General features: G+C 44.2%; 1 protein-coding gene across 2 annotated transcripts in view; it reads right to left on the minus strand.

Annotated features, from left to right (window-relative positions):
- The window catches only part of ELMO3 (engulfment and cell motility 3), a 54,504-nt gene extending 36,677 nt beyond the window's left edge, over positions 1 to 17,827 (minus strand). The window contains exons 1-5 of one of the 2 annotated variants that reach the window (XR_008845059.1): positions 17,625 to 17,827; positions 13,621 to 13,714; positions 11,963 to 12,003; positions 11,329 to 11,401; positions 11,155 to 11,205 (exon numbers count right to left, since the gene is read on the minus strand). Coding sequence is in view for 1 of the 2 variants with exons in the window: in XM_056525297.1 (XP_056381272.1) it covers positions 11,155 to 11,205; positions 11,329 to 11,401; positions 11,963 to 12,003; positions 13,621 to 13,698 (243 nt within the window). In the remaining variant the exon portion in view is untranslated. The remainder of the gene's footprint in view (positions 1 to 11,154; positions 11,206 to 11,328; positions 11,402 to 11,962; positions 12,004 to 13,620; positions 13,715 to 17,624) is intronic. The other variant, XM_056525297.1, reaches the window with a different exon arrangement.
- Between the last annotated feature and the right edge of the window lie 6,524 nt (positions 17,828 to 24,351).

Here is a 24,351-nt window from a genome sequence, read left to right on the forward strand (position 1 = left end):
TGTACCGCTCAATAGTCCAGATACATTATAGAGTTCTTTTTAGAGAATCTCGGCTAGGTGCTAAGCACAACACTTAGGAGATTGGTTACAACTTTAACCGTCTTGACAAGTTCGTCAGGCTCTGTACTTAAATATTGCTTGTAACCTGTAACAATAAGAGTGTTCTCGCACACAAACATTAGTTAGTCTTGTCGCCCACAATGGTAAAGTTAGTTAACAAGATGCATCTTTCCATCCCAGCCTCGCTGGTCGGTTTGCTTCCTAGGTTGTGACATAAACTTAGGACCGCGAGACTGGGCCCCCTTCATGGCGTTCACATGTGTGTTCCAAGAGACACCGGGACAACCGGGAATCGGTGATGGTTGGGTTCACCGTAACTACTACTTGTACCGCAGCAGCTTGCACCACTGGGGGAAGGACGGATGGTGCCTGTTGGGCCTGCCAAACCTCCACAACAGTTGGATTAGGCCGAGGCACTTTCATTGGTACTCGCTGATTAGGCCAAACCTCTACGCCCCTAAGAGTAGGCCCGGGCACACCCTCAGATGACTTGGTCAGGTATTTTGGACCCATGGCTTGGCATCTCGGGCAGGCAGACTTCCTCCTCACGGAGGGTGTCTTTTAGCTTTTGTGGACAGCAACCCAAACGGATCTGCATTCCAGTCGTCCGATGGGAAGTAGGCAAATGGGATTTGAGTAGGATTCTTCGGGCGAGTCACCGCTGCCACCCACTCACCTCTCATGCTCTGCACAGGCATGTACTCTTCAATCTCCCCACTCTCCAGAGAATGCATAGCTGGGGGGAGAAAGTCTCTTTGTACTGCCCTCCTGTTCACTAGAATGGTGCCCCCGTGTTGGCAGTCCATAAGGGTGCCAAACCCCCTCACCTTGTCAAACTTGATTACAGTTGCGTGACGGCACTCCAGGGGTGTCTCACCCTCTCGGGGGTGCTCTGACTTTCGGATATATAGGGCCTCCAACTTCTTGGTATCTTGCTGCTGCTCCTGTCGCACCTCGTATGGCAGCTGCCTCTCCCCATATCTCTCCATCCTCTGTGCCCTCAGTTCCTCCACAATTGCAGCTACCTCAGTGTCTCTGTAGGCCCTTTCGGACTGGGTTGTAGAAACTGGGGGATGGGACTTCCCTGGCAGGGGAAGAAGATGCTCCCTCATGTACCTGATCATGTTAGGCTCATCGCCAAATAACCATCTGGGTAGGGGTGGTGACTGCGGACGTGCAGTAGACTTTACAGACTTCTGGGCTTGGAGAGTTTGCTCTGGAATAGGGGCAGAAGGAGGGGTAGAAAAAGCGGCCTCAGCCGGGGCACTCACTTCCGATTCCTCCATCGGTATTTCGGCCCAGGACCCCCAGGTCTGGCGATGATGCATTTGATGACTTGGAAGTTCCCCCTTCAGGGGTTGCTGGCCAGTCGTCATCCTCCGATAGCGGGATCAGGTGACAGGCCTTATTGGCCCAGAGGGACAACCGCTGCAACTGGTCAGCAAGGTCTTTGAAAGTTTGCGCTTTGGCCGCGGCAAGTTGCCGGTCCTCCAGCGCCATCTTTGTACTCTCCACGTTTGCACTTGCCTGCTCTGCCATCTTACTGCTCTCTGAGACTTCCGGCAAACTAAGGAGCACTGACCGCGTGGTGTGTTTTATAACAGGCTTCTGTAAAATGGCCGCCGTCCGGAAGGCTGTCGTCAGTGCAGCGCTGACTTCAGGTCCCCCAGCAATAAGAGGTGGATCTTCATAATTCCACTTTGGCATGGACACAGCGACATGACTTCCGCGCCCAGGGTCGGGACATTGACCAGCGCGGCACATTTTCACATGCTTCTCCGGCACCATCTTAACCCTTTCATGTACTGGCACAGTGGAACAACGTGACATGGTTTCAGTTCTAATTTTGCACATTGTGGTTATAACTTTCAAAGATTTCCAAACAGCAGGCTGCAAAATTCTCTTCATCTCCCCCTCTATTTCACAAGCGCCAGTCCCGTACAATTTTCTGGCGCAGATTCTTTTGCAATGGCATGCGACTATTATAGACAGTCTCAGACACAGTTCAGACTAGGAGAGAGGACTTGTGGTAAATGGCGCACACCCGTATCCTGTTTGTAGGATGCCAAAAAGTTGTGGTGTCGGAGTGTAAGGTGCAGGCTAAATGCAGGGAAGATGTTATGGCCAGAGGGGCAGATGGTATTAACCCCTTCTTGTCGTGATGCCAGGGCGTGGTTTAGCCTTAACCACCTGAAGTTAATACTGCTGATCCTGGGTTAGGCAGGGGCAATGAAGACACCATGCCATATTAAGGATAACGGCAGCATTACTGGGGCAAGACAGGTGATATAGTCTTTACAGTGCAGTCAAATATCCCAGGGAGGTGACCAGTGACACAGGGGGACCTTGCAGGCTTGCTGGGACTTGCAGTAGTTAGACTGACTTTAGTGCAGGCCACGGTGACTACAGATGGACTTGACAGAGATGGTGACTGACAATAAGATGACTTGACTTACTGATGACCAATTTGTGGCTGCAGGACTTTAGTCTTGAGGCCTCCAATGCTCTGGACACAGACACTGAGACGACTGCACTGGACTTCAGCAGAAGTAGCAATGTGCTAATGGAGAGATTGCAGCCCCTCCCCGGTTATGTAGGGTGGCTGTGCAAGGAGCCCATAGGTCATTTGGGGGGTAACCTGGTCACTGGAGCCCTCTGGGTAACAATCATGTGGTACAAGCATTAAAGCAACAGTACATTAAATGAGGCAAACCTATATATAGTACATAATGGGGTATGCTGCAGGGGAGCCCTGGGGACATGCAAGGACTCTGCCTGACAGGGTAGGAGGACAGTATGGGGCCACATCATTCCGTACTGAGACATCACAACAGGACCTGTCAGCTCTTCTGTGTGGTGTATTATAGAGGATCTGTCAGCTCTCCTGTGTGGTGTAGTATAGAGGATCTGTCAGTTCTCCTGTGTGGTGTAGTATAGAGGATCTGTCAGCTCTCCTGTGTGGTGTAGTATAGAGGATCTGTCAGCTCTCCTGTGTGGTGTAGTATAGAGGATCTGTCAGCTCTCCTGTGTGGTGTAGTATAGAGGATCTGTCAGCTCTCCTGTGTGGTGTAGTATAGAGGATCTGTCAGCTCTCCTGTGTGGTGTAGTATAGAGGATCTGTCAGCTCTCTTGTGTGGTGTAGTATAGAGGATCTGTCAGCTCTCCTGTGTGGTGTAGTATAGAGGATCTGTCAGCTCTCCTGTGTGGTGTAGTATAGAGGATCTGTCAGCTCTCCTGTGTGGTGTAGTATAGAGGATCTGTCAGCTCTCCTGTGTGGTGTAGTATAGAGGATCTGTCAGTTCTCTTGTGTGGTGTAGTATAGAGGATCTGTCAGCTCTCCTGTGTGGTGTAGTATAGAGGATCTGTCAGCTCTCCTGTAAGGTGTAGTATAGTATAGAGGATCTGTCAGCTCTGCTGTGTGGTGTAGTATAGAGGATCTGTCAGCTCTGCTGTGTGGTGTAGTATAGAGGATCTGTCAGCTCTCCTGTGTGGTGTAGTATAGAGGATCTGTCAGCTCTCCTGTGTGGTGTAGTATAGAGGATCTGTCAGCTCTCCTATGTGGTGTAGTACAGTATAGAGGATCTGTCAGCTCTCCTGTGTGGTGTAGTATAGAGAATCTGTCAGCTCTGCTGTGTGGTGTAGTATAGAGGATCTGTCAGCTCTCCTGTGTGGTGTAGTATAGAGGATCTGTCAGCTCTCCTGTGTGGTGTAGTATAGAGGATCTGTCAGCTCTCCTGTGTGGTGTAGTATAGAGGATCTGTCAGCTCTCCTGTGTGGTGTAGTATAGAGGATCTGTCAGCTCTCCTGTGTGGTGTAGTATACAGGATCTGTCAGCTCTCCTGTGTGGTGTAGTATAGAGGATCTGTCAGCTCTCCTGTGTGGTGTAGTATAGAGGATCTATCAGCTCTCCTGTGTGGTGTAGTATAGAGGATCTGTCAGCTCTCCTGTGTGGTGTAGTATAGAGGATCTATCAGCTCTCCTGTGTAGTGTAGTACAGTATAGAGGATCTGTCAGCTCTCCTGTGTGGTGTAGTATAGAGGACCTGTCAGCTCTCCTCTGTGGTGTAGTATAGAGGATCTGTCAGCTCTTCTGTGTGGTGTAGTATAGAGGATCTGTCAGTTCTCTTGTGTGGTGTAGTATGGAGGATCTGTCAGCTCTCCTGTGTGGTGTAGAATAGAGGATCTGTCAGCTCTCCTGTGTGGTGTAGTATAGAGGATCTATCAGCTCTCCTGTGTGGTGTAGTATAGAGGATCTATCAGCTCTCCTGTGTAGTGTAGTACAGTATAGAGGATCTGTCAGCTCTCCTGTGTGGTGTAGTATAGAGGACCTGTCAGCTCTCCTCTGTGGTGTAGTATAGAGGATCTGTCAGCTCTCCTGTGTGATGTAGTATAGAGGATCTGTCAGCTCTCCTGTGTGGTGTAGTATAGAGGATCTGTCAGCTCTCCTGTGTGGTGTAGTATAGAGGATCTGTCAGCTCTCCTGTGTGATGTAGTATAGAGGATCTGTCAGCTCTCCTCTGTGGTGTAGTATAGAGGATCTGTCAGCTCTCCTCTGTGGTGTAGTATAGAGGATCTATCAGCTCTCCTCTGTGGTGTAGTATAGAGGATCTGTCAGCTCTCCTGTGTGGTGTAGTATAGAGGATCTGTCAGCTCTCCTGTGTGGTGTAGTATAGAGGATCTGTCAGCTCTGCTGTGTGGTGTAGTATAGAGGATCTGTCAGCTCTCCTGTGTGGTGTAGTATAGAGGATATGTCAGCTCTCCTCTGTGGTGTAGTATAGAGGATCTGTCAGCTCTCCTGTGTGGTGTAGTATAGAGGATCTGTCAGCTCTCCTGTGTGGTGTAGTATAGAGGATCTATCAGCTCTCCTCTGTGGTGTAGTATAGAGGATCTATCAGCTCTTCTGTGTGGTGTAGTATAGAGGATCTGTCAGCTCTCCTGTGTGGTGTAGTATAGAGGATCTATCAGCTCTCCTCTGTGGTGTAGTATAGAGGATCTGTCAGCTCTCCTGTGTGGTGTAGTATAGAGGATCTGTCAGCTCTCCTGTGTGATGTAGTATAGAGGATCTGTCAGCTCTCCTGTGTGGTGTAGTATAGAGGATCTGTCAGCTCTCCTGTGTGGTGTAGTATAGAGGATCTGTCAGCTCTCCTGTGTGGTGTAGTATAGAGGATCTGTCAGCTCTCCTGTGTGGTGTAGTATAGAGGATCTGTCAGCTCTCCTGTGTGATGTAGTATAGAGGATCTGTCAGCTCTCCTTTGTGGTGTAGTATAGAGGATCTATCAGCTCTCTTGTGTGGTGTAGTATAGAGGATCGGTCAGCTCTCCTGTGTGGTGTAGTATAGAGGATCTGTCAGCTCTCCTGTGTGGTGTAGTATAGAGGATCTGTCAGCTCTCCTGTGTGGTGTAGTATAGAGGATCTGTCAGCTCTCCTGTGTGGTGTAGTATAGAGGATCTGTCAGCTCTCCTGTGTGATGTAGTATAGAGGATCTGTCAGCTCTCCTCTGTGGTGTAGTATAGAGGACCTGTCAGCTCTCCTGTGTGGTGTAGTATAGAGGATCTGTCAGCTCTCCTGTGTGGTGTAGTATAGAGGATCTGTCAGCTCTCCTGTGTGGTGTAGTACAGAGGATCTGTCCGCTCTCCTGTGTGGTGTAGTATAGAGGATCTGTCGGCTCTCCTGTGTGGTGTAGTATAGAGGATCTGTCAGCTTTCCTGTGTGGTGTAGTATAGAGGATCTGTCAGCTCTCCTGTGTGGTGTAGTATAGAGGATCTGTCAGCTCTCCTGTGTGGTGTAGTATAGAGGATCTGTCAGCTCTCCTGTGTGGTGTAGTATAGAGGATCTGTCAGCTCTCCTGTGTGGTGTAGTATAGAGGACCTGTCAGCTCTCCTGTGTGGTGTAGTATAGAGGACCTGTCAGCTCTCCTGTGTGATGTAGTATAGAGGATCTGTCAGCTCTCCTGTAAGGTGTAGTATAGAGGATCTGTCAGCTCTCCTGTGTGGTGTAGTATAGAGGATCTATCAGCTCTCCTGTGTGGTGTAGTATAGAGGATCTGTCAGCTCTGCTGTGTGGTGTAGTATAGAGGATCTGTCAGCTCTCCTGTGTGGTGTAGTATAGAGGATCTGTCAGCTCTCCTGTGTGGTGTAGTATAGAGGATCTGTCAGCTCTCCTGTGTGGTGTAGTATAGAGGATCTGTCAGCTCTCCTGTAAGGTGTAGTATAGAGGATCTGTCAGCTCTCCTGTGTGGTGTAGTATAGAGGATCTGTCAGCTCTCCTGTGTGGTGTAGTATAGAGGATCTGTCAGCTCTCCTGTGTGGTGTAGTATAGAGGATCTGTCAGCTCTCCTGTGTGGTGTAGTATAGAGGATCTGTCAGCTCTCCTGTGTGGTGTAGTATAGAGGATCTGTCAGCTCTCCTGTGTGGTGTAGTATAGAGGATCTGTCAGCTCTCCTGTGTGGTGTAGTATAGAGAATCTATCAGCTCTCCTGTGTGGTGTAGTATGGAGGATCTGTCAGCTCTCCTGTGTGGTGTAGTATAGAGGATCTGTCAGCTCTCCTGTGTGGTGTAGTATAGAGGATCTATCAGCTCTCCTGTGTGGTGTAGTATAGAGGATCTATCAGCTCTCCTGTGTGGTGTAGTACAGTATAGAGGATCTGTCAGCTCTCCTGTGTGGTGTAGTATAGAGGACCTGTCAGCTCTCCTCTGTGGTGTAGTATAGAGGATCTGTCAGCTCTCCTGTGTGATGTAGTATAGAGGATCTGTCAGCTCTCCTGTGTGGTGTAGTATAGAGGATCTGTCAGCTCTCCTCTGTGGTGTAGTATAGAGGATCTGTCAGCTCTCCTGTGTGGTGTAGTATAGAGGATCTGTCAGCTCTCCTGTGTGGTGTAGTATAGAGGATCTATCAGCTCTCCTCTGTGGTGTAGTATAGAGGATCTGTCAGCTCTCCTGTGTGGTGTAGTATAGAGGATCTGTCAGCTCTCCTCTGTGGTGTAGTATAGAGGATCTGTCAGCTCTCCTGTGTGGTGTAGTATAGAGGATCTGTCAGCTCTCCTCTGTGGTGTAGTATAGAGGATCTGTCAGCTCTCCTGTGTGGTGTAGTATAGAGGATCTGTCAGCTCTCCTGTGTGGTGTAGTATAGAGGATCTATCAGCTCTCCTCTGTGGTGTAGTATAGAGGATCTGTCAGCTCTCCTGTGTGGTGTAGTATAGAGGATCTGTCAGCTCTCCTGTGTGGTGTAGTATAGAGGATCTGTCAGCTCTCCTGTGTGGTGTAGTATAGAGGATCTGTCAGCTCTCCTGTGTGGTGTAGTATAGAGGATCTGTCAGCTCTCCTGTGTGGTGTAGTATAGAGGATCTGTCAGCTCTCCTGTGTGATGTAGTATAGAGGATCTGTCAGCTCTCCTCTGTGGTGTAGTATAGAGGATCTATCAGCTCTCCTGTGTGGTGTAGTATACAGGATCTGTCAGCTCTCCTGTGTGGTGTAGTATAGAGGATCTGTCAGCTCTCCTCTGTGGTGTAGTATAGAGGACCTGTCAGCTCTCCTGTGTGGTGTAGTATAGAGGATCTGTCAGCTCTCCTGTGTGGTGTAGTATAGAGGATCTGTCAGCTCTCCTGTGTGGTGTAATATAGAGGATCTGTCAGCTCTCCTGTGTGGTGTAGTATAGAGGATCTGTCAGCTCTCCTGTGTGGTGTAGTATAGAGGATCTGTCAGCTCTCCTGTGTGGTGTAGTATAGAGGATCTGTCAGCTCTCCTGTGTGGTGTAGTATAGAGGATCTATCAGCTCTCCTGTGTGGTGTAGTATAGAGGACCTGTCAGCTCTCCTGTGTGATGTAGTATAGAGGACCTGTCAGCTCTCCTCTGTGGTGTAGTATAGAGGACCTGTCAGCTCTCCTCTGTGGTGTAGTATAGAGGACCTGTCAGCTCTCCTCTGTGGTGTAGTATAGAGGATCTGTCAGCTCTCCTGTGTGGTGTAGTGTAGAGGATCTGTCAGCTCTCCTGTGTGGTGTAGTATAGAGGATCTGTCAGCTCTCCTGTGTGGTGTAGTATAGAGGATCTGTCAGCTCTCCTGTGTGATGTAGTATAGAGGACCTGTCAGCTCTCCTCTGTGGTGTAGTATAGAGGATCTGTCAGCTCTCCTGTGTGGTGTAGTATAGAGGATCTGTCAGCTCTCCTGTGTGGTGTAGTATAGAGGATCTATCAGCTCTCCTGTGTGGTGTAGTATAGAGGACCTGTCAGCTCTCCTGTGTGATGTAGTATAGAGGACCTGTCAGCTCTCCTCTGTGGTGTAGTATAGAGGACCTGTCAGCTCTCCTCTGTGGTGTAGTGTAGAGGATCTGTCAGCTCTCCTGTGTGGTGTAGTATAGAGGATCTGTCAGCTCTCCTCTGTGGTGTAGTATAGAGGATCTGTCAGCTCTCCTCTGTGGTGTAGTATAGAGGACCTGTCAGCTCTCCTGTGTGGTGTAGTATAGAGGATCTGTCAGCTCTCCTGTGTGGTGTAGTATAGAGGATCTGTCAGCTCTCCTCTGTGGTGTAGTATAGAGGATCTGTCAGCTCTCCTGTGTGATGTAGTATAGAGGATCTGTCAGCTCTCCTGTGTGGTGTAGTATAGAGGATCTGTCAGCTCTCCTGTGTGGTGTAGTATAGAGGATCTGTCAGCTCTCCTCTGTGGTGTAGTATAGAGGATCTGTCAGCTCTCCTGTGTAGTGTAGTACAGTATAGAGGATCTGTCAGCTCTCCTGTGTGATGTAGTATAGAGGATCTGTCAGCTCTCCTCTGTGGTGTAGTATAGAGGATCTATCAGCTCTCCTGTGTGGTGTAGTATACAGGATCTGTCAGCTCTCCTGTGTGGTGTAGTATAGAGGACCTGTCAGCTCTCCTGTGTGGTGTAGTATAGAGGATCTGTCAGCTCTCCTGTGTGGTGTAGTATAGAGGATCTGTCAGCTCTCCTGTGTGGTGTAGTATAGAGGATCTATCAGCTCTCCTGTGTGGTGTAGTATAGAGGACCTGTCAGCTCTCCTGTGTGATGTAGTATAGAGGACCTGTCAGCTCTCCTCTGTGGTGTAGTATAGAGGACCTGTCAGCTCTCCTCTGTGGTGTAGTATAGAGGATCTGTCAGCTCTCCTGTGTGGTGTAGTGTAGAGGATCTGTCAGCTCTCCTGTGTGGTGTAGTATAGAGGATCTGTCAGCTCTCCTGTGTGGTGTAGTATAGAGGATCTGTCAGCTCTCCTGTGTGATGTAGTATAGAGGACCTGTCAGCTCTCCTCTGTGGTGTAGTATAGAGGATCTGTCAGCTCTCCTGTGTGGTGTAGTATAGAGGATCTGTCAGCTCTCCTGTGTGGTGTAGTATAGAGGATCTATCAGCTCTCCTGTGTGGTGTAGTATAGAGGACCTGTCAGCTCTCCTGTGTGATGTAGTATAGAGGACCTGTCAGCTCTCCTCTGTGGTGTAGTATAGAGGACCTGTCAGCTCTCCTCTGTGGTGTAGTGTAGAGGATCTGTCAGCTCTCCTGTGTGGTGTAGTATAGAGGATCTGTCAGCTCTCCTCTGTGGTGTAGTATAGAGGATCTGTCAGCTCTCCTCTGTGGTGTAGTATAGAGGACCTGTCAGCTCTCCTGTGTGGTGTAGTATAGAGGATCTGTCAGCTCTCCTGTGTGGTGTAGTATAGAGGATCTGTCAGCTCTCCTGTGTGGTGTAGTATAGAGGATCTGTCAGCTCTCCTGTGTGGTGTAGTATAGAGGATCTGTCAGCTCTCCTGTGTGATGTAGTATAGAGGATCTGTCAGCTCTCCTGTGTGGTGTAGTATAGAGGATCTGTCAGCTCTCCTGTGTGGTGTAGTATAGAGGATCTGTCAGCTCTCCTCTGTGGTGTAGTATAGAGGATCTGTCAGCTCTCCTGTGTAGTGTAGTACAGTATAGAGGATCTGTCAGCTCTCCTGTGTGATGTAGTATAGAGGATCTATCAGCTCTCCTGTGTGGTGTAGTATAGAGGATCTGTCAGCTCTCCTGTGTGGTGTAGTATAGAGGATCTGTCAGCTCTCCTGTGTGATGTAGTATAGAGGATCTGTCAGCTCTCCTGTGTGGTGTAGTATAGAGGATCTGTCAGCTCTCCTGTGTGGTGTAGTATAGAGGATCTGTCAGCTCTCCTGTGTGGTGTAGTGTAGAGGATCTGTCAGCTCTCCTGTGTGGTGTAGTATAGAGGATCTGTCAGCTCTCCTGTGTGGTGTAGTATAGAGGATCTGTCAGCTCTCCTGTGTGGTGTAGTATAGAGGATCTGTCAGCTCTCCTGTGTGATGTAGTATAGAGGATCTGTCAGCTCTCCTCTGTGGTGTAGTATAGAGGATCTATCAGCTCTCCTGTGTGGTGTAGTATACAGGATCTGTCAGCTCTCCTGTGTGGTGTAGTATAGAGGATCTATCAGCTCTCCTGTGTGGTGTAGTATAGAGGATCTGTCAGCTCTCCTGTGTGATGTAGTATAGAGGATCTATCAGCTCTCCTGTGTGGTGTAGTATAGAGGATCTGTCAGCTCTCCTGTGTGGTGTAGTATAGAGGATCTGTCAGCTCTCCTGTGTGGTGTAGTATAGAGGATCTGTCAGCTCTCCTGTGTGGTGTAGTATAGAGGATCTGTCAGCTCTCCTGTGTGGTGTAGTGTAGAGGATCTGTCAGCTCTCCTGTGTGGTGTAGTATAGAGGATCTGTCAGCTCTCCTGTGTGGTGTAGTATAGAGGATCTGTCAGCTCTCCTGTGTGGTGTAGTATAGAGGATCTGTCAGCTCTCCTGTGTGGTGTAGTATAGAGGATCTGTCAGCTCTCCTGTAAGGTGTAGTATAGAGGATCTGTCAGCTCTCCTGTAAGGTGTAGTATAGAGGATCTGTCAGCTCTCCTGTGTGGTGTAGTATAGAGGATCTGTCAGCTCTCCTGTGTGGTGTAGTGTAGAGGATCTGTCAGCTCTCCTGTGTGGTGTAGTATAGAGGACCTGTCAGCTCTCCTGTGTGGTGTAGTATAGAGGATCTGTCAGCTCTCCTGTGAGGTGTAGTATAGAGGATCTGTCAGCTCTAGAAGGTTGACTTTTGTCATGAGATCTCCAAATCAGTGTGTGGCCTTTCATCTTACCGGAGAAGTGGTCAGTTTTAGGATGCTGCCATTCTTTATTTCCATTCTGTTCTGTGAAGATAGGAGGAGAAAACAATTTTTACAGGACTTAATCCAATGCCCAGCCCTAGCTATGACTGCAGTGGACTGTAAGACTTGACCACAGATTGCCCTGCCCATCTGCCCATTACACACCAGTTCAGTGATGTAGGCTTGACGTCCATCCACATATTGCAGAGCATACTGTTCAGAATTACTGATATTCCACCTAGAGAACAAAGGAACATTGTAAGCCACATCCAAACCCTCTTTAGTTGGACCTAGAGATTTCACAGATGGACTTGTTGTAGTAGTGAATACAAATGGAAGCAGCAGCAACCATTCAGGGGCGGGGTAGGCCATAGTTGACTACAATCCATGGATCTATTATTATTGAGAAAAAGTCTCTAACAATAGTGTAGTTGATGGCAGGTCTGGGGCACTAGCACTGATCACTAAGATGTAAATTCTGGCACTCTCAGCTATGGACATCTATCTACCTTTCAAGTACTATTTTTTGTGTATACTTTGATAACCCTGTCTTGAAAATTAGTACAACCTTCCACACAGGCAGAGGTATAGAAGTGCATAAAAGATTAAGAGAATCTTAGCCAACAATTTGTAGCTGGTGTAGATGAGGAAGAAAAATCACCTCGTACAGGTGAGACATAACACAATGATCACAACCCAACCCACACCATCACTGATTGTCAGTCGCTGTACATAAATGGACCTCTAGCCGACCAACAATATTGTGCACCCAGAAATACTATCACAAAATACAACTTACGCGTCACACACGTCCTTTAAGACTGCTGAGAGAGGTTTACTCTGAAAGAAGCATTGACATATTATCATTACATTGTATAAGGGTGCATGCACACCACGTTTTCACTGTACGGGTGCCAGATCTGGCTGGGGGAGGGGAAAACTGTACGCTACCGTACCCCAGCCGGACCAGCGCTGAAATCAATTGACTTTATTGAGCTGACCGGAGTCACCGTTTTACTCAGGTCGGCTCTTTTTTGACCCATATCCGGTTTTCTGACCGGACCTCAAAACGTAGACAGAACTGTTTAACTTTCCGCCATCAGATGATTAAAAAAAATATATATATATATGTTTTCCAGCGGTGTACCCCTTTAACGTTCATAAGTATGAGGAGGTCAGAAGAGATAGCTGTTGACCAAACAAATATTTTTTGACAGCTACTGAAAGTGTATATGCCACCTTAAAAGGGTTATCTGGCAGAAGGGGGGGGACGGGACAGAGTTTAAACAACTTTGGCAATTGCGCATGTTATAAAGAAAAACAGAACTGTACTTACCTCCAGCCTTTCCTCAGTGCCTCCAGTGTACTGCGCCAGTCTCGGCTGCGATCCTCAAACTGTGACGCTTATGCCCAGAGTGATGTCAGGGCCCAGAGTGGCACACTGCCAATCTCTGGCCGTGTGTGTATGGTGGGGACATCGCAGTGGCCAGTGATTAGCTAAGCGCAAAAACCACTGGAACAATGGAGGTAAGTAAAGGTTTGTTTTTCTCATAACGTGCAAAGTTGTGAAAAAAAAACCCTTTTCCTGCTGGATAACCCCTTTAAGATGAACAAATTCATTATAACCTCATAGGTTTGGCTTTTTTTTTTTTTTTACTGTAGTGGCATAAGGCACGTATATGATGGTTCTCTATTACATTTATATAATTATGTTAAAGGAAAACTGTCACATGTTTTCTCCCGCACTATGCACAGGTACTGATGGATTGTGCGGGAGACGCTGATTCCAATGAGCCCTACCTTGCCCGGATCCGCCTGGCCGTTCGTCCGCAATTGTAGTTTTATTCTATGTGTATATCTTGCTGTAACTGGCATGGGCGGGGCTTCTGCAGGTTAACTGGCACTGACGTCAGTGCTGCTTATGAATATTCATCCCCCTCCCTCCAGTTAGGAGTGGCGAAGAGAGGGAGAACTGGAGGGAGGGGGGGATGAATGTTCATAAGCAGGGCTGACGTCAGCGCCAGTTAACCTGCAGAAGCCCCACCCGTGCCAGTTACAGCAAGATATAAACATAGAATAAAACTACAATTGCGGTCGAATGGCCAGGCAGATCCAGGTAAGGTAGGACTCGTTGGAATCAGCGTCTCCTGCACTATCCACCAGTACCTGTGGATAGTGCGGGAGAAAACATGTGACAGTTTTCCTTTAAATAAAATTAGGGAATAGATGTTGTCGAAATCCCTTTTTTAACCTTTAATATTTCCAATTTATATCACTTTGGATCTATGCGTGTAGGGCAATGACACTTCACTTCCAAAATAAACTGTTGCAGCAAAGTTTAGTAGGCACTTCTCTTCAACCCGTAAATGAAGTATATGATTTGTATGCTAGACTGAAGTTCACTCTTATTCTGGAGCATCTAGCTTAGTTACATATGTAAGGAAAATGCAAGGTCACCTGGTTAAGCTCGATAAGTTGAGGGTAGGCGCCCATCATTTGGATCGCAATCTTCACTATATTCTTTGCTGGCTCCATGACACCCAGTTTACAACTACAAAAAAAAAAGTTATTGAAAGTTCTTTGTGGAGTTAAGTTTTGTAGCTGATATAGTTATCATTTATTTATCCATTGTAGTTTACTTATTTCGATATATCAAGATCACAGTGCAAGGTATCTCTTCATAGTTAACAACTACAGACATGGTTAGGCCGCAAGATTTATTAGAATTGACTTTAATCAAGACAGTTTAAGACTATAACGGACATGCAGAAAAGGTGCCAAATTGGACACAGTGGCACACACACCAATATTTTGCACTAAAATTGTGCATAATGCCATTTTAAAATCTACCGCATTTTAGAATCCTCTTTATTAAAACTTTTTGAAATTGTCTTGTGAGGCCCAAAAAATTGTCTTGTGAGGCCCAAAAACATTTTCAGTCAGAAGTTTTCACACTTTGGCAAAATCTGCCCAATTGTCTACTCTTTAGAAAATTAATAATATTATAATTTTTTTTTTTTTTTTTGAGAAAGGCTAATATTTTATTGATGTTTGTCATTGGAGTAAAGCTTTAATGTCAACTATATGAGCAAAGAAGGAGACACTGGCACCACTACTGTGATGCATATACTGAAGACAACATTCCTATTTTCATCTCAGGAATCATGTGAACCGACTGAGCGGTGCTCACGTGCAGAAACAAAGTCTATAATCACTACTAGCAATAAGAAAAGTACAAACGGAGCACTCACCCAGGTGAAATCACTTCTTGCTTGGTTTATTGGGTTTGTGGCATACAGGCAAGCAAGACAGATGGCACAGCGGGGGGGGGGGGATGGGGGGGTGACCGAGGAGAAGGCACGTCTGCACTGCGTCAGGCCTAAGGTTATGCTTGCCTGTATGCCACCGCGAACCCAATAAACCAAGCAAGAAGTGATTTCACCTGGATGAGTGCTCCGTTTGTACTTTAATGTCAACTGAATACCGCACTTGGTATGCCAATGTTCAATCTTGCATTGGAAATATGGAACAAACCTGGGGGTCTTGAGGTATTTTAGATGTACCTTAGTTGTCCTAAGCCTCACAGTCATCATATCAAAAGTGGTATGCTATATAAAATCTATATAGTGCTTATTATAAAATATATCCAACTACCTGTCTAGTGACATGAGTCAGTCTAGAAAGATTACATAAAGTGCACTGGGAGAATGTTACTACAAAATCTCCTTTCTTTGCAGTTTGATGGATGTAATTTCTGCTGCTTTCATTGTAAGGCTCGGGCTTCATTGTGCGTTTGAGCCATTTGTTGTTACTTTTATGCTGGGGAAGCTCCCACCATATTAATTAAATGCATTAATAGGGCTCCATTCACCTGACAGAGCCCAGAAGAGTATGCTTTCAGCCTTTGTCACTCCAGTATGCATCGCATGCCTTTTTTCAACCGTATTGGAAAGTTACATTCTGCTGAGGAACACTGCAAAAAACATATCATATACTGTATGTCTTTCTATAGTATCCTATAGGCAACATATGCCAATGTATGCCTATACAATGGGTTGGGATCGTGTGTGTAGAGCTATGGCACTTCACTTCCAAACTTAGCTTTATTTAGACCAAAATAAACAGTAGCAGCAAAGTTGTGCCAGCACTGTTCAGCTTTTTCATTATTCTACTACTGAGAAAGGAGCTAATGGTAGCTCCGAAATGTGTATAGCCTATATAGCACCAGCATACTGCTATCTAACCAAAGAGTTGTCATTATAGGTGTTGACAAGTCCTATCAACTGCCATGTATGTGCCATTTGGCGACTTGTAGAGTAAACTTGGCAGATATAAGCAGGATACTGTGTTATTTATGTTATCAGCAACCATGTTAGACTGTGACAGTGCTGACTACCTACATAGAAATGCTGGAATCAGCGATGTAAAGGACCAACAGAGCTATCAAGTAAACATCAGTCTTGAACATTACTCAGCTCAGACATTGCAGCAGTAGGAGTCTGCAGTGCCATTTCTGCTTATATTACTATTTAAGTACAATAAAAATCTGCAATGATATAAGAATTTGGAAAAGACATATTGGAATAATAATGATAATAGTTTATACAGTGTGAACTTATAAGATACAATTGAAAATATCATCAAGTGGCTGTATCCTCTACAAAGCAATCAAACATATCATTATTTATATCACTAACATGAGCTCTAACTATTAGGAGACAACCAACAACTAAATTTTTTTGCTCTTTTTTATATGATAATTTTTTTACTTGTTATTATTTATCTTCATTTTCTATTTTATACTGTTACCTCCATGGGCCTTGTGGAAACTTTTAATAGTGTAAACTATTTATGTTGCAATATTATAATCATGTATTGGAAATTATATTGACTACAGACCTGCATTACAGCAGGTACGGTGTAATTACAGTATTGGATTATTGTTTTCTTAGGGTCGAAGGCGCCCACCAGTGCATTCGACATTCTCTAACACATTTCCATACATATATATGGTACTTTCATTTATTGAGGAGACAAATTTGGTAGTTTGCACTTTTTTAGCATTTGATTTAATACATGCAGAAAAACGAAAACAAATACTTGTTACGGTTTGGTCCGAACTCCAAGACAGGACCCTTGTGCTCTCTGGTGCCGTCTACCTGTAGACGGCATGTGCTCCATTCATTTCTATGGGAGCGCAGATGATGCCTGAGAGCTGTACTCAAGACTCTTCGGCACTCCCATAGAAATGAATGGAGTGGGGCTGCAGCACGCTCCTCACTGAGCGCCAGGTCCCTATGATTGCAGGGGGCCCAGCGGTTGGACCCCCATGATTGTGATTAACTTAACCCCTATCCACAGGATAGAGGGTAAGAAGCTGATCTTCGCCGAAGATCTCCTTTAACTGCAGATTCTATACAGTCCACTTTTAAGCCCAGTGGCTTCACAAAGGACTCTACACCATATCTATAGTTGAGGGAGAGGAAATACTAAGCCCACATCCAACTATTCCATTATTTTGTAAAAAAAAAACAAGGTTCAGAACAAAGCTCTTTTCAAAGATTTGTAAACTGGACTTTCTTTTGCCCAATTTAACAACTTTGGTGCAATATACTGTACATTGCTCCCAGTACTTTTCCTGCTACATGCTTATGAGTGGCATACTTTAGGCCTTGTGTTGGATGTTATCTTCCGATGGGAAAATAGAAGGCAATGCCCACATTGCCCAACCAACATTCTCTCTATGGCCATGTGTGGACAAACAACCTTCACTGTGATCTAGTGGAAATATTTTCAGAGACATTAGCTGCTAATGTAGCACATTGCAAGAAGTAAATGCATGGACATATATTAAAGGCACGGCCACTACTGGGATGGAATAGTCGCCAACAAATCATTTATAGAATTGGGCTTGTCTTGCAAGTCTTTATTAGGGTTTGTGTCATTGTGGTGGAATCAGTGCTCCAGGGTTCCACCCAATGGAAATATATTCATTTGGTTGTACAAAACCTGCTTAAAATATTTTCTTTTTTACAGTCAAACAATCGCTAGACGCACTTCCTATATGAATCATTGCAGACATTTAGTTCTCATTTTGGCTTATATAAGTTAAGGGATTGATCTGGCTTAATTTTACTGGACTCTGATATTGAATATCCTCTGAAGGAGAAAGAGCACAGCTATGTCCACCGCAGAACACTACACCTGCGCTCACCTCCCCCATCTCCTTCATTGGGAAAGGTCATTAAATGTATACTGAGTCTGAGGTTAGTGAAAAGACAGAGATGGAGGAAAAGGGAGGACAGAGACACGCTGCCAGGAATATACTGAGAAGGACAGAAAGAGAAGGACACAGGAGATAGTCAACAATGGGGCTAATGACAAATGTCACATAGTGGCACAGCATGGAGGAGATGTAGGCGCTTTCTCTTCATATAAATAGTTACAAAGTTTCTCTTTACCTGAGACCTGTTTCCTGTCACTTGGAAGCCGCAGAGAAAGGTGGAGACACTGTGAAGTGAGCTGTGAGGTGGAGGCAGGGAGGAGACAGATGGGTTACAACAAGCCTGCATTCCTTTACTCTAGATAAGAATTCCTATTGGGAGTGTCTGCGTTGTGCATACAGAGCTGCTCCTGCAGCCCAGTCCAGATCCTATGGAGAAGCCAGTTCATAACATATCACTTCTAACACATATGCAGATTTTGCTGTGGATTCGGTTACATGTGTGGTGGTGTAGTGCAGGTAGTAGTAGGGCAGGTGGTAATAGCCCAGGTACAGATGGTATTATAATCCCTTGTCATGTTCGTGACGCCAAGATGTAGTTGTATGGTGTAGGGCACCGGCAACAACCAACCCAGAAACAGCATATATTAAATGAGGGTCCAAAGCAGGTTTTGATGCAACTGGAACTTTACTGAAGAAGGCCGTATAATGTTTCTTACAGACAGCCAACTTCCACAGAGGCGACCGGGACACAGGAAACCTCTCAGGCTTGCTTGGACTTGTAGTGATGATGCAGGCCACTGTGCTACTGTTATAACTTTGGTAGGGACAGTAGAGACATGACTTGTAGACATAGATGAGACTTACAGATTAGATGTGGCTGCAGACTTGTAGGTGTTGGCCTAGCTGTACTGGACTGGACTTGTGCTTGCTTTACTATCCAAGAACAAAGACCAGGAACCAAGACCCAGAGCGTGGAGACTACAGCCCTTTATATATCAGGGGCTGGACTAAAGCCCAATGGTAGCTGGTTGCCTGTGCCTCTGGAACTCTGGGTATATCAGGTGATCACATATCACATGACCTTAGAGAGGTCCTATACAGTGTAAACATCCTAATAACCTTTGCACATAGCTTATATTCACTGTAAAATACCTAAAATAAACGTACATAATTAATGTACAATAGAAACCATAATAATGACCTAGGGGGATCCTGCAGGAGAGCCCTGTGGACTTGAGGGACTCTACTTGAGGGGACTATAGGAACCGTACAGAACCATGTTCTGTACTGGGACACGACACATGGAAAGGCTATGTTCACATGTCGGATTTTCAATGTGGAATTACTGCAGCAGCAGAGTCCCGTTTCACCGGTATTCTGCTGCGATGTGGACACAGCAGAATTTCTGTGCCGGATGTTTCTGACACGGAATTTCTGCAACATGAGAATTCACCCTAAGGCTATGTTTACACGACACAATCCAAGTTTATTTTGCTCCAAAACCAAGTCTTATTATCTGCAATGGGAATCTGTGCCATAGTTTATATGGCATGATTTTTTCCAATGCAAATAAGAAAATCTGCATTTGGAAAAAAAAGCCATGTCACCTACTGACACATTAGATTAGAGGCCATAATACTGGGTTTAGTGCGGGTGAACTAGCTGTCAGATTCTCTTTATAGCTTACCATATTGTTGGCTATGGGCAAACAAAACCTCCTTTTTTTTATCACAACAGGTGGTACTTACCTATGGATTTTGGAGTCTTCCATTAAAGGGGTACTCTGGTGGAAAAACAATTTTTTTAAATCAACTGGTGCCAAAAAGTTATACAGATTTGTTCATTAATACTATTACAAAATCTTAATCCTTCCAGTACTTATCAGCCGCTGTATGCTCCACAGGAAATTATTTTCTTTTTGGATTTATTTTCTGTCTGACCACAGGGCTCTCTGCTGACACCTCTGTCCATGTCAGGAACTGTCCAGAGCAGGAGATGTTTGCTATGGGGATTTGCTTCTACTCTGGGCAGTTCCTGAAAGAAAATAACATTTCAACTTGCTCTGTAGTATATAGCAGCTGATAAGTACTGGAAGGATTAAGATTCTTTAATAGAATAAATTTACATATCTGTTTAACTTTCTGGCACCAGATGATAAAAAAAAAATTCCACCAGAGTACCCCTTTAAGTCTGCCCAGTGACCATAGTCTGCTCCCTCTTTTATACATTATGAACTTATGTCTCAGTATTTAATATCTTGGGGTTAGTCATCCAGGTGGACATTTTCTGAGTGCTGATCAATTCTTAGTTTTTTTTTTGTGAGTTATTAATATTTGTTTACCTTTAATAAATATTGTGGCTTATTTGGTGTTGCATGTACATGTTATTACTGTTTTTGCTGATTATTTGGTTGTACATATTGTTACATAATTTATAAAGTAATTTGTATATTGCGTTTTACTACTTTGATGTCTGTGGCTACATTAAAGGGGTTATCCACCATAAGGTGATTTTAGTACGTACCTGGCAGACAGTAATGGACATGCTTAGGAAGGATCTGCGCTTGTCTTGGAGCTAAATGGCTATGCTGTGAGATTACCATAACACTGTGGCTAGCTGTTTGTGAACTTGTATTTCCTGTTTGACTTTTCTTTTTTTGACTACAAATCCAACAATTCCATTTTCCTCCCTCCCACACATCAGCCATCCCACCCATTGAAACAAAAGACCAGTTGTTTTCAATCAGGGTGCCTACAGCTGTTGCATTAGTTGCAGTTGATCTCTCTCCCACCAAGCGATCCCTCCACCCATTGAAGCAGACAGGCTTCCTGTCATCAGCTGACTAGTGAGTCAGGTTTCGGCCACATTGCAAGCTGGGAAAAATCTGAGACAACAGTCATTTTGTATGCTGTTAAAAATAAATAGTGGGGTGAAAATCACAGAAGAATTGTGAGAAAACTGTCACACACAGGTACAGACACTCTGTTATGAACTACACTAACTTTACAGCCCTTGTAGCATAGTCAAAAAAAAAAATTCCTGGTATACCCCAATAAGGCTAAGTTTCCACTTGGGTTTCTTTCTAGCAGTTTTTGGAAAACTGCCACTGCAGTTTTTGAGTCAAAGTCAGAAGTGGATCCATAAGGGAGGAGAAGTGTAAGTCCTTCCTTTATATGTCCTATTCCTTTTGAATATATTTCTGGCTTTGGCCCAAAAACTGCAGTGGCAGTTTTCCAAAAACCTAGCCTAATAATGGTGTGAGAAGGGTTTTGGATTGACATTTCTCTTTATAGTTTCGTTTTTTTCATACAAATTTTTTTTCATGTAGATGGTGGACATCGTTTTAGTTGGTGTTTCACTGTATATCATCACCTCTCACTGTATATAATCTCTTATGCATCTTTATTGTTTTTATCCATGGTGTCAAATGTTTTATTTCTAGGACTAATGAGCACACTCATTTTGACCTGTTTTATTCACTCATTGTCCCTCATTTACTAACCGGGTATGGTTTGGATTTTATGTTTCTTTTTTTTGTATCATGTTTTCCTACATGATTTAGTAATGTGACACTTGTTAGATAATATGGCATGCATGACAAAAATATCACAAAAACAGCCTTTCCCTTCATTTAGCATCCCAAAACAATTACACCCTGTTCCAAATTATTATGCAAATTATATTTTTCTATTTACCTAAATAATTTATGTAAATAACAGTCAGCATAATTCTCATGTTATCAACAATTAAGAGAACAATTCAAATTTTATTGAACAAACCACCTAATGATAACAGTATTTTTTTTAAACATAAACTTACAATGCACTGTTCCAAATTATTACGCACAGTAAGGCTGCGTTCACATTGCGATTTCTCCATCCGACTTAAGTACACGATTTTATAACTTAAAATCGTATGAAATTGTATATAAAGTGGGATCCATTAAAAAATCGGATCCATTACACACATCCGATTTGATCCGCATTCGATTTCACACGACTTATGTTCGGGTCTGAAATCATTATCAAACCCAATTTCAGACCCAAACAAAAATCGTGTGAAATCGGATGCGGATCAAATCGGATGTGTGTAATGGATCCAATTTTTTTATGGAGGTCAATGGATCCGACTTTATATACGATTTCATACGATTTGAAATTATAAAATCGTGTACTGAAGTCGGATGGAGAAATCGTGATGTGAACGCAGCCTAAGTTTCAAAACACTTTATAGGTTGTAAAGAAATGAAAATTGTCATTTGTTGTGTCTGCAGCATATTTACTGAAATCAAAAGCTATTTCGATAAAACTTTTGACAACATTTAAAATTTTAACCAGTCACGTTACATTTTAACATAGGACCCCTTATTTGATAGCAGCTTCACAAGTCTTGTATCCATTGAACTTGTGAGTTTTTGGATAGTTTCTGTTTGAATTTGTTTGCAAGATGTCAGAATAGCCTCCCTGAGCTGCTGTTTGGATGTAAACTGCCTCCAACCCTCATAGAACTTTTGCTTAAGGATGCTCCAAAGGTTCTCAATAGGATTGAGGTCAGGAGAGGATGGAGGCCACACCATGACTTTCTATCCTTTTAACCCCATAGCAGCCAGTGACACAGAGGTATTCTTTGCAGTATGAGGTGCATTGTCATGCATGAAGATGATTTTATTACGGTAAGCATAGTTCTTCCTTCTGTACCAAGGAAGAAAGTGTTCAGTCAGAAACTCCACATACTTTGCAGAGGTCATCTTTACACCTTCAGGGACCCTAAAGGGGCCGACCAGCTCTCTTCCCATGATTCCAGCCCAAAACCTGACTCCACCACCACCTTGCTGACGTTGCAGCCTTGTTGGAACAGGGTGACAGTCCACCAACCATCCACTACTCCATCCATCTGGACCATCCAGGTTTGCACAGCACTCATCAGTGAATAGGACTGTTTGAAAATTAGTCTTCATGTATATTTCTGCCCAATGCAGCCGTTTCTGCTTGTGAACATTGATTAGTGGTGGCCGAATAAAAGGTTTATGCACAAATGCAAGACTCTGGAGGACTCTACACCTTGATGTCTGTGGGACTACAGAGGAACCAGCAGCTTCAAATATCTGTTTGCTGCCATGTAATGGTATTGTAGCAGCTGCTCTCTTGATTAGATGCATAGATCTGGCTGAAATCTTTCTCAATGTGCCTTTACCTGCACAAACCCATCTATGCTCTGAATCAGCCACAAATCTCTTAATAGTGCGATGATCAAGCTTAAGCTTTCGTGAACTATCTAATGTTTTCATACCTCGTCCAAGACACTGAACTATTTCTCTCTTTTCAGCAGCAGAGAGATCCTTTTTCTTCCCCATATTGCTTGAAATGGTGCTCTGCTTAATAATTTGGAACACCCACCTTTAGTAGTTTTTCCTTAAATTGGGCTCACCTGGCAATCTAGGTGACGTGCGGCTGGCACCCTGCTGCACCGAGATTGTTTTCATTGATCAAAAAAGCCCAGAGACACAATGCCATCATTGTGTCAAACTGAAAAACTAAATATTTATGCTTTGTGACAAATAGAATTTGCATAATAATTTGGAACAGGGTGTAAAGAGTACCTGTCATCAAACCATATTTTTTAAGCTAACTCAGATTATATACCCTAACCACTCCTAACACCCCTTCTGCCCATAAAAAAATCATACCTTTCCCCTTGCTCATTGTGTGAGCTCCCGGCAGGAGAAAGTGGGCCTTCCCCAGGAGGCACGTCACTAAAGCCTGCGAGAGCTGTGCCTCACCATGCCCAGCACACACTTCCTGAGTCTGGACTCCTGCCAGGCCGGGAGGAGACCAAACTAACTGAGGGAGCAGAACAGTGCCACCTAGTGGCCATTTTTTTCAATCTCATTAAAAACATATAAAGGTTGAGAATTTCAACAGCAAGTAAATAGCAAAGTGTTTTATAATTACATAAGGAACAATATATTAAAAGTTTAGTTTGGTGACCAATACTCTTTAACCCCTTAAGGACCGGAGGTTTTTCCATTTTCGTTTTTTGCTCCTTGCCTTTAAAAAATCATAACTCTTTCAAATTTACACCTAAAAATCCATATGATGGCTTATTTTTTGCGCCACCAATTCTACTTTGTAATGACGTCAGTCATTTTGCCCAAAAATCTATGGTGAAGCGGGAAAAAAAATCATTGTGCGACAAAATTTAAAAAAAAACGCTGTTTTGTAACTTTTGGGGGCTTCCGTTTCTACGTAGTACATTTTTCGGTAAAAATGACACCTGATATGTATTCTGTAGGTCCATACGATTAAAATGATACCCTACTTATATAGGTTTGATTTTGTCGGACTTCTGGAAAAAATCATAACTACATGCAGGAAAATTAATACGTTTAAAATTGTCATCTTCTGACCCCTATAACTTTTTTATTTTTCCGTGTATGGGGCGGTATGAGGGCTCATTTTTTGCGCCGTGATCTGAAGTTTTTAACGGTACCATTTTTGCATTGATAGGACTTATTGATCGCTTTTTATTCATTTTTTCATGATATAAAAAGTGACCAAAAATGCACTATTTTGGACTTTGGAATTTTTTTGCGCGCACGCCATTGACCGTGCGGTTTAATTAACGATATATTTTTATAATTCGGACATTTCCGCACGCGGCGATACCATTTATGTTTATTTTTATTTTTATTTACACTGTGTTTTTTCTTTTATGGGAAAAGGGGGGTGATTCAAACTTTTAATAGGGAAGGGGTTAAATGATGTTTATTCACTTTTTTTTTGCACTTTTTTTTTGCAGTGTTATAGGTCCCATAGGGACCTATAACACTGCACACACTGATCTTTTACATTGATCACTGGTTTCTCATAAGAAACCAGTGATCGATGATTCTGCCGCATGACTGCTCATGCCTGGATCTCAGGCACTGAGCAGTCATTCGGCGATCGGACAGCGAGGAGGCA

This window comes from Hyla sarda, chromosome 6 (genome assembly GCF_029499605.1).
Source record: "Hyla sarda isolate aHylSar1 chromosome 6, aHylSar1.hap1, whole genome shotgun sequence".
NCBI classification, from domain to species: domain Eukaryota; kingdom Metazoa; phylum Chordata; class Amphibia; order Anura; family Hylidae; genus Hyla; species Hyla sarda.